We start from the raw sequence: 18,546 nt of genomic DNA, 5'->3' as shown, positions 1-18,546 counted from the left end.
CAGACACGTGATTTGCAAATATTTTCTTGCAGTCCACAGTTTCTCTCTCCATTCTCTTAACAATGTCTTTCAGGAGCATAAGTTGTCAATTATTATTTTTTTCCTTTATGGATTATGCTTTTGATATAAAAAATCTAAGAAATCTGTGTAATCCAAGATCACAAAAATTTTCAGGTATGTTTTCTTCAAAAGGTTTTGTAGTTTTAGGTTTTACATCCAGGGCTCTGATCCATTTTGAGTTAATTTTTGTATGTGGCATGAGGTAGAGCTCAAAAGTTTTTGTTTTTTGAATGTGGATACCTGATTGGTCCATCACCATTGTTAAAAAAAAATGCCATCCTTTCTCTACTTTGACTTGTTGAAATAAAATTAATTGACTAGGTAGCACATTACTTTATTTTTATGGTACAAAAGGGTAAAGTGAAATCTCCCAGCCACCCACTTGCCTTTCGCAAAAATGATGCTTCCAATATTATGATTTATTTTAGAGATATTCTGTGTATTACATGTGAATATATATGTATATACAGTCAATCCTTGAACAACATGAGTTTGAACAGCAAGGATTATATAATTTATGTATCTATCCTAAAGCAATATTCCAAAACCATGGATACATCATGATTTAGTTAGCCAGTCTCTTAATGATATAATTTTGGTTGCTTCCAGTCTTTTGCTATTAACAGACAATTCTTTAGTAACTTTGCAATCCATCACATGTACAAGCTAGTGTATCTGTCGGAATAAATACTAGAAGTACAATTGTGCAGTAAAATGATAAATATTGCCAAATTGCTTTCCATTTGAACTGTACTATTTTATCTATTTTATACTACCAACAACAAAGAATGTCTTTTCTTCACATCTTCCTCAGAATTACTCCTTAAAACAATTCACCTGTAACATTTAAAATACTTCAACTTTTTCTGTAAGGGTCCAATAATAGTACAAACAATGCCAACTTCAAAGTTCTGAAAACTTTTTGTTCTATAATAAAAAATACAGTTGACCTCTGAACAATACAGGTTTGAAATGCATGTGTCCACTTCGATGAAAATTATTTTCAATAAGTACCTGTACTGTTTCACAGTTGGGAGTCCACTGATGCAGAGGGCTTACTAGTACTCGTCTACGCTATTTATAGAGAACTTGAGCATCTGTGGATTTTTGCTCTCTGCAGAGGATCCTGGAACCAATGCTCCATGGACACCGATGGAGAACTTAAATTTTGGGAAAGCCAAAAGTTATATGCAGACTGGACTGCACAAGGGGGTTAACACTCCTAACTCTTACATTGTTCAAGGGCCAACTGTATAGTTTTTATAATTTTACTAGGGTTTATAAAATATACATAGATGTTGACATAAATGATATAGATATAGATATAGGTTTAGATTATAGATATGAGAAGTCCACTAACAAAAATGTTTACAGAAAGGATCTAAATAGTCAACTCCAGAAGACAAGGTATAGTACTTTCAAAGTTTAAGTATCAAGCAAAGATGGATGCTCGAAAAAATTTTCTTTGGAAAGTATTTTCTGATGGTCAAGTTCTTAGGGCTTCTATTAATGTATTTGTATTTTAAAATTAGGCTTTACCCAAACATCTTCATGTCTTATTGTTACTTATACCTCCAAATATTATCTTTCTGGATTCTTACTACTATGCTCCATTGTTGTATAAATATGGAATTTTCTTATGATATAATTTACGGACTTCACTTACCAAATTCCGTTTAAGAAAATTAGATGAGTCATCATTTTTAAATAGTCTTGAGGCAAGAATGTCTATTTTACCTTCCAATCTTCCCTCCATGGTTGTAATAGCATTCAAAGGAGTCTTTAAAGAGATTCTAGAGTCTCCTATCTCTTTAGACAGCTCACAGAAGTTGGGGTAGATGCAAAGGTCACACAGCGTGTAGCACTTGGAATAACACTGGGTAAACCAATAGATGAAGTTCTTTCCTTTCCAGTGGGTCTGTGGCTTTCCGGACACAAGCCTCTCTGGAGATTTTCTTCTTCTTGGAGGCATCACCAATTAAAAATAATAAAATCAACTAAAACTAGAATTATTTTTCCAAGGATGTCCCTTAAATAGAACAACACAATGCTATAAATGAAGCATTAATGGAAACTATGTGAAAATGTGTTCAGCTGCTTTCAGAATGAAGAAATTACATCTTCATTCTGTTGATTGGAACCCCAACAGAATTCCATTTGTTTCTTGGTTACAGAATTCTCGTTTCTCGGTTACCAAAGTTATACATATACAAATGTTACAGATATAGAAGTTACAAATGCTGATAGTGTGTCAAAGACATTTTTAGAAGTTATATACATGGTGAATTTGTAAATCATTGAAATGAATCACTTTCAGTAACACATTTCTGGATTATTTTCATCACAAAATATTTTATATATTGTATACTTTATTTATTGTATACTTTATTCCTTTGTTAAAATATGTCACCTACAAAAAGCTTTCAATCTCAATAGTCAATATGCTGACAAGTACGCACCTACTCTACTAATACCTCTTTCAAGTAAGCAGTCTATTGCAGGCATGTCTTGCTGCCTATAATTAAAAAATCGAAGATACTTGACTTGTTCCTCATGTCTCCTGAAAGTTTTAAGGCTCAAATTAAAAAGTGACTTCTCCAAGCTTCCATTGTAATGTGCTTCCCACAAATGCTCATAATATAATCTATTTTATTCCTGAAAGGTATACCTCTATTCCATAATAGAGTCCGTTGAGCACATTTCTAAGCCTCAGATTAGAGCATAAGCAAGTGTATGTCCCAATCCAGCTTCAGGCATCTTCATGAATTCATCTGTGGCTTAGCAGAACCTTGTACTCACTAGGTGTTTAAAAAACGCATGTTGAATTAAGTGAGAGAATACTTATTTTTCTGAGACGGTATGGTAAGGTGGGGAAAAAGGAACCAATTTCTTTCTTTTTTTTTTTTTTTTTTCTTTTTTTTGAAGCTGGAAACAGGGAGAGACAGTCAGACAGACTCCTGCATGCGCCCGACCAGGATCCACCTGGCACGCCCACCAGGGGCGACGCTCTGCCCACCAGGGGGCGATGCTCTGCCCATCCTGGGCGTCGCCATGTTGCAACCAGAGCCACTCTAGCGCCTGAGGCAGAGGCCACAGAGCCATCCCCAGCGCCCGGGCCATCTTTGCTCCAATGGAGCCTTGGCTGCGGGAGGGGAAGAGAGAGACAGAGAGGAAAGCGGGGCAGAGGGGTGGAGAAGCAAATGGGCACTTCTCCTGTGTGCCCTGGCCGGGAATTGAACCCGGGTCCTCCGCACGCTAGGCCGACGCTCTACCGCTGAGCCAACCGGCCAGGGCGAACCAATTTCTTTAAAACTAATTAAAACAACAGCAATCTGTAGCTATTAATCACACCTGAGTATCATCTGCTCTCTAGAGCCTTATTCAACTTGTGTAGATGGTCATTTTGTGCACTGGTTTCAGTAAAAGAGTGTAGCTGTTCTTCTAGCGGTTTAACTGTTATCTAGGGGAAAACAGAATAATAAAAATAAGCCTCATTAGTAAGAAAAAAATCACAGAGAATCCTTAAAACTTGTAAAAAAGTAATCCTAAATTTTTCTAATCATGCAGAGAATGCTATGAAATATGTAACGACTTCAACAGTTAAAAGTAAAAAAAAAAAAAAAAAAAAAAAAAAGTAAACTACACCCATTTACATATATAAAGATAATTCAGTTGACTTCTATTGCTTATGGGAACTCCAAATTAACATGACTCACGATTATAACAGTGAGACTTTGCAGGTAATAAATTTCTTTCTCTCTCTCTTATTTTTCTTCAAGTGAGAGGAGGGGAGATAGTGAGATAGACTCCTGCCTGCGGCCTGTCTGGGATCCACCCAGCAACCCCATCTGTGGCCGACACTGAATCAACTGAGCTCTTTTTAGTGCCTAAGGCTGCCACGCTTGGACCAACCCAGCTATCCTCCACGCTTGGACCAACCCAGCTATCCTCAGCACCCAGGCCAATGCTTGAACCAACTGAGCCACTGGCTGCAGGAGGGAAAGAGAGAGAGAAGGGGGAGTGGAAGGAAGAGATAAGCAGATGGTTGATTCTCCTGTGTGTCCTGACTGGGAATCGAACCGGGGACATCCATATGCCTGGCTGATGCTCTATCCACTGAACTAACTGGCCAGGGCCATTAAATTTCAATTTTAAAGGAATTATGATATTTAACATTCAAAAATTTTTTTTGAATATGGATAATTAGATTTGTCAACATGCAAAGAGGAGACAATCTGTTTTTACTGACAGAATTACAAAAATTGAATAAATAGAATTTTATGCTCTGTTATAGATTTAAATTAAATCTAAAATTATTACTCACATCTTTGACTTTTAAAAAATTTTTCCACTGATTTGAGAAAGAGGAGAAGACAGGGAGGAGGAAGAGAGAGGGAGAGAGAAAGAGAGAGAGGGAGAGAGAAGGAGAGGAAAAGAGAGGCTATGAAATTAGTTTTGAGAATGTTCTATTTCTTGACCTGAGTGCTGATCACATGAGCAGCTTTACTTTGTGAGAATTCATTATGCTGTGACTTATGTACTTTTCTGTATATATGTTAAAGTTCAAGAAACAACGTATTAAAACACAACAAAACAAAACCCTTGCCTAATCTGTAAATTAAGGTCACAAATGCAGCTGCTATTAAGGCCTAGGCAGCTAACATAGCAACTGATCCAGTTAGCATAAAAGTGGTAGGGCCAGTAGTAGAATAGTGAGCCACAAGCATTCCAACTGACATACTTAGAAATAAAGTGTTGGAAATCTTTCCAACATATATAGTAATATCTCATGTATCCATCACTCAACTTAAAAACAAAATATTACTAGTACAGTTGAAATACTCTGTGTAGCCTACTTCAACCAAATCTCCTCCCTCTATCCTAGAGTTCGGTGAATATTATTTGCATCCATTTTAATAATTATACTATAAATTTATCTCAATAGTATGTAGTAGTAGTCTATGTACTGTAGGTATAGAACCCAAAGGCAGCAAAAGAGTAGTAGTATCACCCCATTCACTCAAGTCTGTTCTGTTGCCTCAGAGTACCAATTTCCAGGGTTATTTCTTTTTAGGAAGGTTACAAAAATTCAGCAAAAAAGAGACTACAGGCTCTCTACATTCTCAGTAAATGACCATGCAGTAAACAATTACAATAAAGCTTTAGATAGTCACAGGATGAACTTTGTCTTTAAAGTTTTAGGTTTCAGCATTATAGTATAGATACTGTCAATAGAAGTCACCTAGACTTCACTGCAGTAAAACAAATTTAGGGAGGTTCAAAGACTTGTCCAAAGTTAGAGAATTAGTAAATGACAAGCTAGGTCCTCTCAAAATTTAGCAATATTTAGTTTCACAATTGACATTAAAAAAAATTAAACCACAAATATCAAAAATAAAATCTCATACCTGGAGTTTTCCCTTTTCATAGGTTAGTTTATTTTTACTCTCAGTAATTTTTCCCAAGGCCTTTTCCACCTTCTGTTGGGCAAGCTGATAAAGCAAACACAAGTATCAGTACCAGTTAGCACAGAAGGGAACAATCCTTTTCCTTTTAAAACAAGTACCATACTCTTACCCTTTCTATACTAATGGAACCAGCATTCACACTTATTGGCTACTGCTGCCTCTCAGTCTTTTTCTAGATAGCCAATCATAGTGCGAATTTACAACATCTAGGGAAACAACTAAAAAAGTATGCGTGCTTTATGAGTCACAGTTTGCTCTTCTTTGTTTATTAATTCTATTTTTGATAAATTGTTTCTTTGTAGCTCCCATCCAACCCAGATGTGGGGTTATATCAGTGGTTACAAATATACAGTTTGATATACAGTGTGAAGATTATATATTTCCTGAGAAAACAGGAGCTGCAAATGACCACAGCCACTCAGACAGTACGACATGCTTCTGTTATCATAGTAAAAGGCAGTTAAAAAATCTCTGGAAAAAAACAAAAGAAACATTTATCAGAAACTCAAAACCCTATTTTGATCAAACACTGTACACAGTGTTATCTGGGACAGACATTACAAAGGCTCTATATTTAATGAAATTACATATTTTTAACATTCAAACAGCCTTTAATAATGACTTTTTTCCCATGTCTTTTTCCTCAAACTTTAGAAGAAATAAGTATAAAATAGTGTTCTTCTGATTAATTTATGGGCCTTGTTAGTACATCAGGAACAAATGAATGAATGAAGATGAAAAACTGCACCCTTCAAAATCATTTCAGTGTTATATTTTAGCATCAGGAAATACATTTGCTATATGTCAAAAGCACCTTCACAAATCAATGGGGGGATAATATAGACACAAGCAAATGGGACTGGGAACACAAATTCTTAGTCACTCAGGCCAAGTAAATGCCCTATGGATCATTGCCAATGAATGTGGAGTTTAATCCCTTGAGTAGTGAGTTTTTTGTTAACCCTCTGAGTGAGGTCGTACATGAATGTTTGTACTACTCAAAGGATTAAACATTTGGTAAATACCGACATAATTCACTATTTCTGGCTGTTTGCTTAATCTGTAAATAATAGAACAGGAAGCCTTTAAAGCCAAATAACTTAGATTTTCATTTTATGTTAAACTTTGGGCAAGTTTATAAAGATGAAACCACATAATAATTTATACAGAGATAGTATTCTTCACTATCTTTGACACAGTTATAATTATTCTTTTTTTTTTTTTTTTTTTTTTTTTTGAGAGGAGAGGAGACAGTGAGACAGACTCCTGCATGCACTTGGACTGGGATCCACCCAGCAACACCATCTGGGGCTGATGCTCTAGTACTGAGCTATTTTTAGCACCTAGGCTGATGTGCTCAGACAAACTGAGCTATCCTCAATGCCAGGGGCCATGCTTGAACCAATTGAGCCACTGGCTATGGGAGGGAAAGGGAGAGAGAGAGGGAGAGAAAAGGGTAGAGAAGCAGACAGTCGCTTTTCCTATGTGTTCTGACCTGGGAATCTAACCCAGAACATCCATATGCTGGGCTGATGCTCTACCCAGTGAGACACCAGCCAGAGCCAGTTATGGCTATTCTTTAGTCGTCATTTTATAGTGCACTTTATTTTCAGCACTGTGAATCCAACATACTTATTTCCAATTAAAAGAAAAAACACATTCCAAACTAGATTACAATACAATAACATGTTACTCATATTTTCCTCTGTTCAAAATATTTTCATGATAGCATATGTTTTACCAGAGAACACACTGGCCTGAATTTTGTTTTCTCTTTAGTAGTTGCCTTGCCTAGTAGAATTAGAACATTTTGGACAGTCTCGACTTAATTAAAAAAAGAAAAACCTAGGAAAAGCCATAGTCATTAGTCTTTGTATACTATCTAATCTAAAATTATACATTCAATATAAAAATATATACTGCATATTAGGTGTCAGTTGATTATCAACTATAACCATCTAAGTATTTGTCTTACCAAATATTTATTTTCTGCATAATATATATATATATTCATATGTTGTTTCTCAAACTTTTTAAAATCTGTGTTGCTACTAAGGCAAAGAAAAATATCTTTAAACTAGCATTCAGACCAATAATATATTGGTTTCAAAATAATATAAGGGAAATGTAGACTGCTATCAAAAAATAGAAGACTGGCTCTGGCTAGTTGGCTCAACAGTAGAGTGTTGGCCCAGCATGTGGAAGTCCCAGGTTCAATTCCCAGTCAGGGCACACAGAAGAAGCGACCAGCTGCTTCTCCATCCCTCCTCCCTCTCTCTCTTCCCCTCCCACAAGCGACCAGCTGCTTCTCCATTCCTCCTCCCTCTCTCTCTTCCCCTCCCACAGCCATGGTTGAATGAGCAAGTTGGTCCTGATTACCAAGGATGGCTCCATGACTTTGCCTCAGGCGCCGAAATAGCTTGGTTGCTGATCAATGGAGCAGCAGCCTCACATGGGCAGAACATCAGCCCCAGAATGAGGTTGCCAGGTGGATCCCAGTCTGGGCGCATGCGGGAGTCTACCTCTCTGCCTCCCTGCCTCTCACTTGTTAAAAACAAAACAAAACAAAACAAAAAAACTAATAATGTATTATAAAATTATCAATTTTCTGTCTGTGAAAGATATATAGTCTCCTTATCCACAATAGTTTCTATTTTGGAAACTCCGATGTAAAATCATTCCATGGATGAAACATTCTAGTTTGTGATTATGTTTTGAACAAATCTCCAGTAGAAAATAATTGCAAGAATGGCCGATAATGTTGCAAAAAGAGCTAAACCATACTGTAAAACCTTAATTATTTACAATTCAGTTCCAAGCTCAATAAATCAAATGCAGTCCCGTAGTGCTGTAAAGTGTAGGAATCTTGTACAAAATCAACAAAAGCTAGATTTAACCTAAAATTGCCAGCTAGAACCCTCAAAAATAACTTTGTTTACCTACTTAGAATGTGGAAAGGCTTTTTATAGAGTAAATTAGATGGTCTGGGTCTCTTTTAAAAGGTGTCTCGGAATTCTTTAAATAATGGCACCTTTGTCTTCAATAAAAGTCGGGCATGGGGTTCGATTCCCGGCCAGGGCACATAGGAGAAGAGCCCATTTGCTTCTCCACCCCTTCACCGCGCCTTCCTCTCTGTCTCTCTCTTCCCCTCCCGCAGCCAAGGCTCCATTGGAGCAAAGATGGCCCGGGCGCTGGGGATGGCTCTGTGGCCTCTGCCTCAGGCGCTAGAGTGGCTCTGGTAGCAACATGGCGACGCCCAGGATGGGCAGAGCATCACCCCCTGGTGGGCAGAGCGTGGCCCCATGGTGGGCATGCCGGGTGGATCCCGGTCGGGCGCATGCGGGAGTCTGTCTGACTGTCTCTCCCTGTTTCCAGCTTCAGAAAAAAAAAAAAAAGTCGGGCATGAAAAAATTCTACTAATATTTTAAATACACTTTATAAGTATTTTCTTTTTGCCACCAAAGAGAATGATAATGCAATGATAAGTGAAAACTATTCAAGCAAAATAAAAATCTGATAATATTTGACATGTGGTCACTTATTTAAAGTTACAACAAAAAGAAATTACTACCAGTTGGAAAAAAAAAAAAATATATATATATATATATATATATATATATATTTTTTTTTTTTTTTTTTTTTTTTTTACAGAGACAGAGTCAGAGAAAGGGATAGGGACAGAAGACAGGAACAGGGAGAGATGAGAAGCATCAATCATCATTTTTTGTTGCAACACCTTAGTTGTTCATTGATTGCTTTCTCATATGTGCCTTGACTGTGGGCCTTCAGCAGACCAAGTAACTGCTTGCTCGAACCAGCAACCTTGGGTTCAAGCTGGTGAGCTTTGCTCAAACCAGATGAGCTCATGCTCAAACTGGCGACCCGAGGTCTCGAACCTGGGTCCTTGTCATCCCAGTCCGACACTCTATCCACTGCACCACTGCCTGGTCAGGCAGGAAAATAGATGTTAAGGCAGTAACTTAAACTACTATTTACAAGTTCTTGTCATATGCTCTTTTACTTAAGACAATCAGTGGAAGACCAGAAATTAGAGAAAGAACACTTAAAAATTGACTTAATATCTCAAATTCTGAATTATGGAAGGTACAACTGAAAATTAACCTTTGCTTAAGTAATCAGGGTATGAAAGGACAGTTGCCAAGGTAATCAGCAAAATGATTTCTAAAATTGTTTTAAAAAGCTAGGTAAGCTGTAAAAGGTAGCCAAAGCTGTTAGAAGAATACATAAAACAGTAGATATTAGCATCTTGGTCAAGCTATTTTATAAAAAGACTGTAAGAAGGGTTTTATTCAAAATATTTAAAAACTAGCTAACAGGTCCCAGTAGGTGGAATCAACTTTGACACCCGCCAGGTGATACACTATCCTCCTGGTTTTAAGATTTAATTCTCTGTTAAACTTCAAGTCATGTAGAAAATTATATTTCTGTCTGGTGCTACTATCAATATTTGAAATACTTAAAAATGTTTAAAACCTGTAAGATGTGGGAAGGGTAGTCATTTAACTTGAAATCAGGAATAGCAGCCTTCCCACATTTAAATCTTTTCTTACTGGGGTTTCCTGCATGACTGTCTGTGGTAAGGGACTTAATTATACCAGCTTTTTTTTTTTTTTTTTTTTTTTTTTGCATTTTTCTGAAGCTGGAAACAGGGAGAAACAGTCAGACAGACTCCGGCATGCGCCCGACTGGGATCCACCCGGCACACCCACCATGGGGCGACGCTCTGCCCACCAGGGGGCGATGCTCTGCCCATCCTGGGCGTCGCCATGTTGCGACCAGAGCCACTCTAGCGCCTGAGGCAGAGGCCACAGAGCCATCCCCAGCGCCCGGGCCATCTTTGCTCCAATGGAGCCTTGGCTGCGGGAGGGGAAGAGAGAGACAGAGAGGAAGGCGCAGCGGAGGGGTGGAGAAGCAAATGGGCGCTTCTCCTGTGTGCCCTGGCCAGGAATCAAACCCGGGTCCTCCGCATGCTAGGCCGACGCTCTACCGCTGAGCCAACCGGCCAGGGCAATTATACCATCTTTAAAGGCTGACATGGCAGAAAGGAAGTGTGAGGAAAAAATGATAGGAAATATTTATATAGGAAGTACTGTGTGTGAGGCCCTGTGATGGGCACTTTCCACACATTTAATCCTCAGCGTCTGGCAAGACAGACATACCTTCTTTTTCCAATGTTTCTTAAATGCCTATTATGTATTAGCTGTGAGGCAAGAAGTATGTATAAAGGTTAGTACCTTCTGTTCTTGCATTAAAAGAGAGAAAAGGCAGATGCATAAACAGGTCAATTTCCAATTGATGTAGCAATTATTCTGAAAGGTATGCACAGTGTGCTGTGGGAACCCCAATTAGGGAATATTGTCTTGGCAATGAAGACCATAGAGCAGGGGTCCCCAAACTACGACCTGTGGGCTGCATGCGGCCCCCTGAGGCCATTTATCCGTCCCCCGCCACACTTCCAGAAGGGGCACCTCTTTTATTGGTGGTCAGTGAGAGGAGCACATTGACCATCTCATTAGCCAAAAGCAGGCCCATAGTTCCCACTGAAATACTGGCCAGTTTGTTTATTTAAATTTACTTGTTCTTTATTTTAAATATTGTATTTGTTCCCGTTTTGTTTTTACTTTAAAATAAGATACGTGCAGTGTGCATAGGGATTTGTTCATAGTTTTTTTATAGTCCGGCCCTCCAACAGTCTAAGGGACAGTGAACTGGCCCCCTGTGTAAAAAGTTTGGGGACCCCTGCCATAGAGGTTAAGAACCTGCCCAGATCACACAGTAAATGGAGCCAAGCCCTGAAATCAGGCCTGCCTGAGTTCTAATCGGAGGAGCGGGGGGTGGGGTGGGAACACACAACGCACACTCATATATGTATCTCCAAAAATCAACAAGAGGTTAAATTTCGAGGTAGTTTTTATTGAGAATTTCAAGTGTTAACTCTCAATGAACATAAATACACTGCTAGAACTGAATGGAAATAGGTTTAATAATATTGCTAAGATTAAAAAAAAAAATCTGGCCCTGGCCGGTTGGCTCAGTGGTAGAGCATCAGCCTGGCGTGCAGAAGTCCTGGGTTCAATTCCCAGCCAGGGCACACAGGAGAAGCGACCATCTGCTTCTCCACCCCTCCCCCTCTCCTTCCTCTCTGTCTCTCTCTTCCCCTCCCTCAGCGAGGCTCCATTGGAGCAAAGATGGCCCGGGCGCTGGGGATGGCTCTTTGGCCTCTGCCCCAGGCGCTAGAGTGGCTCTGGTCGCAAAAGAGCGACACCCTGGAGGGGCAGAGCGTTGCCCCCTGGTGGGCGTGCTGGGTGGATCCCCGTCGGGCGCATGCGGGAGTATGTCTGTCTGTCTGTCTCTCCCTGTTTCCAGCTTCAGAAAAAAAAAAAATCTGAAATCTCGACCCCATTCCTCAGACTCTTACAGACAACTGGAACGCTTCCCAGTAGGCTTGGTCAGAGAAGATTCTGTGTGGAGACATACAGATCTGCAAGCTAGAGTTAAGGTATGGGTTATCACTGGCAGACCTTATCAAGAGGTGGGGTCTGCTGGCAAGAATCAACCATGACCCAATAACTGGCAAGATCTGTCGAAGTCAATAATAAGGTACGGCCACAGGCTGCTCGCCCAGTGGGAGTATGAAGGAATTAGGCAGACTGAGACAGGGTCTACCAGACGGATTGAAAGGAGAAGGGCGAACAAGCCCAGGTGGAACCTGGCCAACAAGAAAAGGGCATGGATGTATCCTTAATCTTAGGGGAAGGAGGGTTGGTCTGATGTAGCACCAGCAATTAGTTAATGCCTCTTGTCACACCAACAGGACCTTAAAAGCTTTTTTTTTTTTTTTGGCTTGGTTATATGTATTAATTTACTTAATCCTCAAACAACCCCTAATAATAATATTATTCCCATTTTGACAGATTAAAAAAACTGAGGCTCAGGGAGGTTAAGGATCACAACGAAGATCACAGCCAAAATGGAAACCTGGGCAGTCTGGCTATATAGCCATGGAAATGTAAAAGAATGGATATTTACTCTCTGTAATTTTTCACAGTTGAAGTAATGAGCAGCTTATGACAGTTTGAGAGAATTTAGTTCAGATTAAGATGTACTCAGATTAGGAATTTCTATGGAAGTTCCAAAAATTATTTGTATATTATAGAAGCAATAACTAATTTTTTCTCAAGTATTCAAAACGCACATAGGAAACTTATTAGCTGCTTCCCAGGCCAATCATTTCTTTAAATCTTCTTCACCACTTGGAGAAGATGTTTTAAGAACTTGGTCATTTACCTGTAATGCACTGAGCTTGTTAAATAGCTTTTAGAAATCAAACTTACTAATGGAGGGAACTGTCAGACAGGAGAAAAAAATATGTCTCTTCCTCATAATTTTTAGAAGAGTAGATTTTTTTAAAAACATTAGAAATATTTGTGCTTTCCAGCATTATACACTATCTGTGTAGGCAGATGTTTCATAGTTGCCTTAAATCCTCTATTGTTTGAATGTCATAGGGATTTATGCCACATTTAGCCTGAGTTATTCAAGATGTATGGTAACTATTAAAACACAAACAAATGAAGAAAACCATCTCCTGACTTCTGATCTCTCTCTCTCTTTCAATTCATTAGTCAGTAATTTCTACTTGAGACTGCCCTTTTTATACCCACCCCATGGTAGTCAGACGTTTCTTGCTGAAGTTCTAGGCAAGCCAACTGATCTTCCAGGTGCTTATTCTTTTCCTCCAGAATCTGCAGGTTGTGGGATAGTGCATTTATATCTACCTGTGAAAAACAAAAGGAGAATAGAAATCGATTTACTATCTATAAATAGATAAGTGTATCTATTTATGCCAGATCCAAAAATATTAACTTACTTTAAAAATGACACTTGTAACTGTAAAGTAGAAAGTATCTTCTGAACAAGTTCTCCCGCCTTTATATTTAGGGATTTTCATTCCAATAGCTTTAGGATGATTTTTAAAATGGTTTTTCTTTTACAACTTTTCAGCTTTTCTAGCTGTCTTCAGCAGAACGGTTGTTACAAATTACATAGTTCACATTGAACAGAAATGGAAGTCCTTCTGGTACTTGGCATTTATGTAAATATTAATAACTACCCAAACCCATTAGATACTTAGATACAAATTAAAACAATATATGTCCAGTATTATATATGCTGAAAATGACAAAGTATTGATGAAAAAATTTTAAAAACTAAATAAAATAGAGAATTAATTCATATTTATGTATTCGAAGATTCGATATTGCTAAAATGTCAATTCTCTCTAATCCCAACCACTACAGTATGGGGTAATTTACCAGCATCCACCCTTTGGCAGTGTCAGGACTATGGGACTAGAAAATAGGCCTTATAAGAAATACTATCGGGAAGTCTTCAGACTGAAATAAAGGGCACTAGCACAGGACAAAACAGAGGGTACCGCTAAAGGTTATATCATCATTACATGTAAAAGATAGATAAAAATGTAATTTTTATTTGTAATTCTTTTGGTTACCCATAAATCAAAATTATATAGTAAAAGAAGGACAAAAGAATTAAAATAGTGCATTAGAAATATCTACTTAACACAAAAGAAGGCAGTCATGGAGAAACAAAGAACAAAATGCATGCATATAAGACATACGTATATTTAAAAAAAAAATGTAGCCTGGCCGATGGTGGCACAGGGGATAGAGTGACAGCCTGGGATGCTCAGGTCCCAGGTTCAAAACCCTGAGGTCACTGGCTTGAGCGCAGTTTCACCTGGCTTGAGGGCAGGCTCACCAGTTTGAGCAAGGGGGTTGCCAGCTTAAATGTGAGATCATCATGATACCATCATTGCTAGCTTGAGCCCAAAAGTCACTGGTCTATAGCCCCATGTTGCTAGCTTGAGCAAGGGGTCGCTGGCTCAGCCTGAGCACCACAGCCCATGAGGCATGTATGAGAAGCAATCAGTGAACAACTAAATTGACACAACTAAGAATTGATGCTTCTCATCTCTCTTCCTTCCTGTTTCTCTCTTGCTCTCACTAAAAACAAAAACAGAAAAACCTCACAAGTTGTAAAGTAGCAGATGTAAATGCCACCTATCAGTAGTTATATTAAATATAAATGGATTAAACATTCCAACTAAAGCAGAAATAGAATAAACTTTTTTAAAATATCCAACTCTATGTGTTTATAAGAGACACATTTTGGAGCCAAGGACACAAATGAGTTGAAAGTAAAAGGATGAAAAAAGATACATTATCTAAACAGTAACCCCAAAATAAATGCACACTTTTATAGTCAATTAGTGTTTGACAAAGGAAGCAGGAATATACAATGGGGTAAATATAGTCTATTCAATAAATGGTGTTGGGAAAATTGGACAGATATGTGCAAAAAAAATGAAAACTGAACCACCTTCCATACAAGACTAAACTCAAAATGGATTAAAGACTTAAATGTCTTTAACCATAAAATTCTAGAAGAAAACGTAGGCAGTAAAATCTCAAACATGTAGCAATATTTTTCAATATATCAGCTCAGGTAGGAAAAACTAGGAGAAAATCAACAAATGGAACAACATCAAACTAAAAAGCTTGTGCTCAGCAAAGGAAACCATCAATAAAATGGAAAGGCAGCCCACTCAGTGGGAGAGTCTTTGCCAGTGATACATTTGTAAGGGCTTAATCTCCCCAAATTTGCAAGGAATTTATAAAATGCAACACCAAAAAACCAAACAATCCAATTAAGAAATGGCCAAAGCACCTGAATAATCACTTCTCCAAAGACACAGATGGCCAACAGACATATGAAAATATGCCCGTCATTCACTAATCACCAGAGAAAGGCAAATTAAAGCCACAATGACATTATCACCAAAACACCTGTCAGAATGGCTATCATCAATAAATCAACAAATAAGTGGGGGTGAGAAGGTGGAGAAAAAAGAACCCTTGGGTACTGTAGGTGGGTCCTGTAGTGGTACAGCCACTGTGGAAAACAGTATGGAGTTATTCAAAAAACTTAATAACAGAATTCCCTTAAGACCCAATGATTTTACTTTTGGAACTATATCCAAAGTAACCCAAAATACTAATTTGAAAGGTATATGAAATCATGTTTTTTATGGTGTTATTTACAATAGCCAAGATCTGGAAGCAGCCCAAGTGCCCATCAGTAGATGAGTGGATCAAAGAAAGTTATGGTACATTTACACAGTGGAATACTACTCAGTCATAAAAAGAATGATATCTTGCCTTTTGCAACCACATGAATGGACCTGGAGAGTATTATGCTAAGTGAAATAAGCCAGTTGAAAGTTAAGTACTTGAGAAAGACAAGTACGATATGATTTCACTTAAATGAACAAAATAAACTAACAAACAAAAGAGAATCTAATGAACAAAATAAACTAACAAACAAAAGAGAAACAGACTCATAGAACAGAGCAGACTGGCAGCTGTCACTGTGGAAGGGTGTTAGAGGATTGGGTAAAAAAGGTGAGAGATTAAACAAAGGGAAAAAACATAGATATTGGGATTACAGGAGGGAAAGAGAAGTGGAGGAGGTAGAAGAGGGTAGAGGGAGGATAGATGGTGATGGAGAGAGCCTTGACTGGGGTGGTGAGCACACAATGCAAGATACAGGTGATGTATTGTAGAACTGTACACCTGAAACCTGTATAATTTTATTAACCAATGTCACCCCCCAAAATCAATAAAAATAGTTTTAAAAGAACTATTTTTAAAAATCAAAGAAAAAAACAAACAAAAAGAAAGTAAAAGGATAGAAAAAGATATACTATGTAAATACTAACTCAGAAAGAGCTGAATTGGCTACACAAAAACCTGTCAGATAAAGAAGGGTATTCTATATTTAAAAAAAGGTCACTCCATCAGGAAGATATAACATTTATAAATATACCTGCACCTAACCATAAAGCCCCTAAGTACATGAAGCAAAAACTGGAAGAATGAAAGGAGAAATAATTCAACAATAATATTTGGAGATTTCAATATCCCACTTTCAATAATGGGTAGAACAACGAGATAGAAAATCAGTGAGGAAATAAATGACTTGAATGCAATTATAAAGCAATCACACCTAAAAGACAGCTTTAGAACAGTCCTCCCACAATAGCAGAATAAACATTTTTCTCAAGCATTCATGCAATATTTGTCATAATATACCATATGTTAGGCCCTGGCCGGTTGGCTCAGCAGTAGAGCATCGGCCTGGTGTGCAGGGGACCCGGGTTCGATTCCCGGCCAGGGCACATAGAGAAGCGCCCATTTGCTTCTCCACCCCCACCCCTTCCTCCCTCTCTGTCTCTCTCTTCCCCTCCCGCAGCCAAGGCTCCATTAGAGCAAAGATGGCCGGGCGCTGGGGATGGCTCCTTGGCCTCTGCCCCAGGCGCTAGAGTGGCTCTGGTTGTGGCAGAGCGATGCCCCGGAAGGGCAGAGCATCGCCCCCTGGTGGGCAGAGCGTCGCCCTTGGTGGGCGTGCCAGGTGGATCCCAGTCGGGCGCATGCGGGAGTCTGTCTGACTGTCTCTCCCCATTTCCAGCTTCAGAAAAATACAAAAAAATAAATATATATATATATACCATATGTTAGGCTATGAAACACACTTAAGTTTGAAAGAACTGAAATTATACCAAGCATGTTCTCTAACTACAATGCAATAAAATTAGAAAGCAATAAAAGAAGGAAATTTTGGAAATTGACATATATAGGAAAATTAACATTTTAAAATAACCAATGGGACAAGAGGAAATTACAAGCAAAATTAAACAATGCTTTGAGATGAATAAAATGAAAACACAACATGACAAAACTTACTGTATTCAGCTAATGCAGTGCTTAGAAGGAATTTTATAGCTATAGAAATCTATATTATTTATTTGACACCTAAATTGAAAAAGAAGTATCTCAAATAAAAAGCCTATGCATGTATTTTAAAAAACTAGTAAAAGAGCAAATTAGACCTCTAACAAGCAGAAGGTAGTACATAATACATAATAGGAATTAGAGCAGATATAGGAGAGGAGAGTAAAACAGAGAAAAATCAGTAAAACCAAGTTGGTTCTTGAAAGATCAACAAAATTGATAAAACTTTAGCTATACTAGCTAAGAAAATTAATGTGAAGACACAAATTACTCCCTGGTAAGGGATGTACAAGAATCAACCACTGAATGTATAACTAAGGGGAACAACAAATCAATGTTTCTCTCTGTGTCTCTCAAAATCAATAAATAAAATTTTATTTATATTTTAAATGTTTATTGTATTGATTTGAGAGAGAGAGAAAGAGAGAGAGAGAAAGGAAAAGGGAGAAGACAGGAACATGAATCCGTTCCTGTATGTGCCCTGACCAGGAATCAAACCGGCAACCTCTTTGGGACGATGCTCTAACCAACTGAGTTATCCGGCTGGGCCAATAAATAAAATTTTAAAGGAAGACACAAGTTACTAACATTAGAAATGAAAGAAAGGACATTGCTACTGAACTTACAGAAATAAAGATAAGGAGCTACTATGAACAACTGTATGTTAACAAATTTGATAACAGATGAAAGGAATAAATTCATAGAAACACTCAATACTGAAACTGACTTTTTAAAAAAAAAAGTAGAACATCCGAATAGACCTACAACAATAAAAGAGACTGACTCAATATAACAGTTAAAAACAAGACAAAACAAAAAATTTCCCATAAAGAAACACCAGATGGCTTCACTGATGAATTCTACAAAACATTTAAAGAATTATCACCAATTCTTCACAAACTCTTCCCAAAAATAGAAGAGGGAAAACTTGCAAAACCACTTTAAGAGGCCAATATTTCCTTGACACCAAAACCAAAGGCATCACAAGAAAATTACAGAACAATATTTCTTATTGTACAGATAAAAAATGCTCTGCAAAATACAAGCAAGCTAAATCCAACAACATATAAAAAGGATATGAACCTGAGCAGAGAAATTTACCCTAGGAATTAAAACTTGATTCA

The 18,546-nt window shown here is 38.0% G+C and overlaps 1 protein-coding gene across 1 annotated transcript in view; it reads right to left on the bottom strand.

Annotated features, from left to right (window-relative positions):
• Window positions 1-18,546, bottom strand: part of CCDC150 (coiled-coil domain containing 150) — an 80,492-nt gene that overhangs the window by 24,223 nt on the left and 37,723 nt on the right. The window contains 3 exon segments of the mRNA XM_066345825.1: window positions 3,410-3,520; window positions 5,469-5,552; window positions 13,214-13,327. Coding sequence (XP_066201922.1) covers window positions 3,410-3,520; window positions 5,469-5,552; window positions 13,214-13,327 — 309 coding nt within the window.

This window comes from Saccopteryx leptura, chromosome 7 (assembly GCF_036850995.1).
Source record: "Saccopteryx leptura isolate mSacLep1 chromosome 7, mSacLep1_pri_phased_curated, whole genome shotgun sequence".
Classification (NCBI taxonomy): Eukaryota; Metazoa; Chordata; class Mammalia; order Chiroptera; family Emballonuridae; genus Saccopteryx; species Saccopteryx leptura.
Note: the sequence above shows the minus strand (reverse complement) of the source record. Positions and strands in the feature narration are given on the sequence as shown.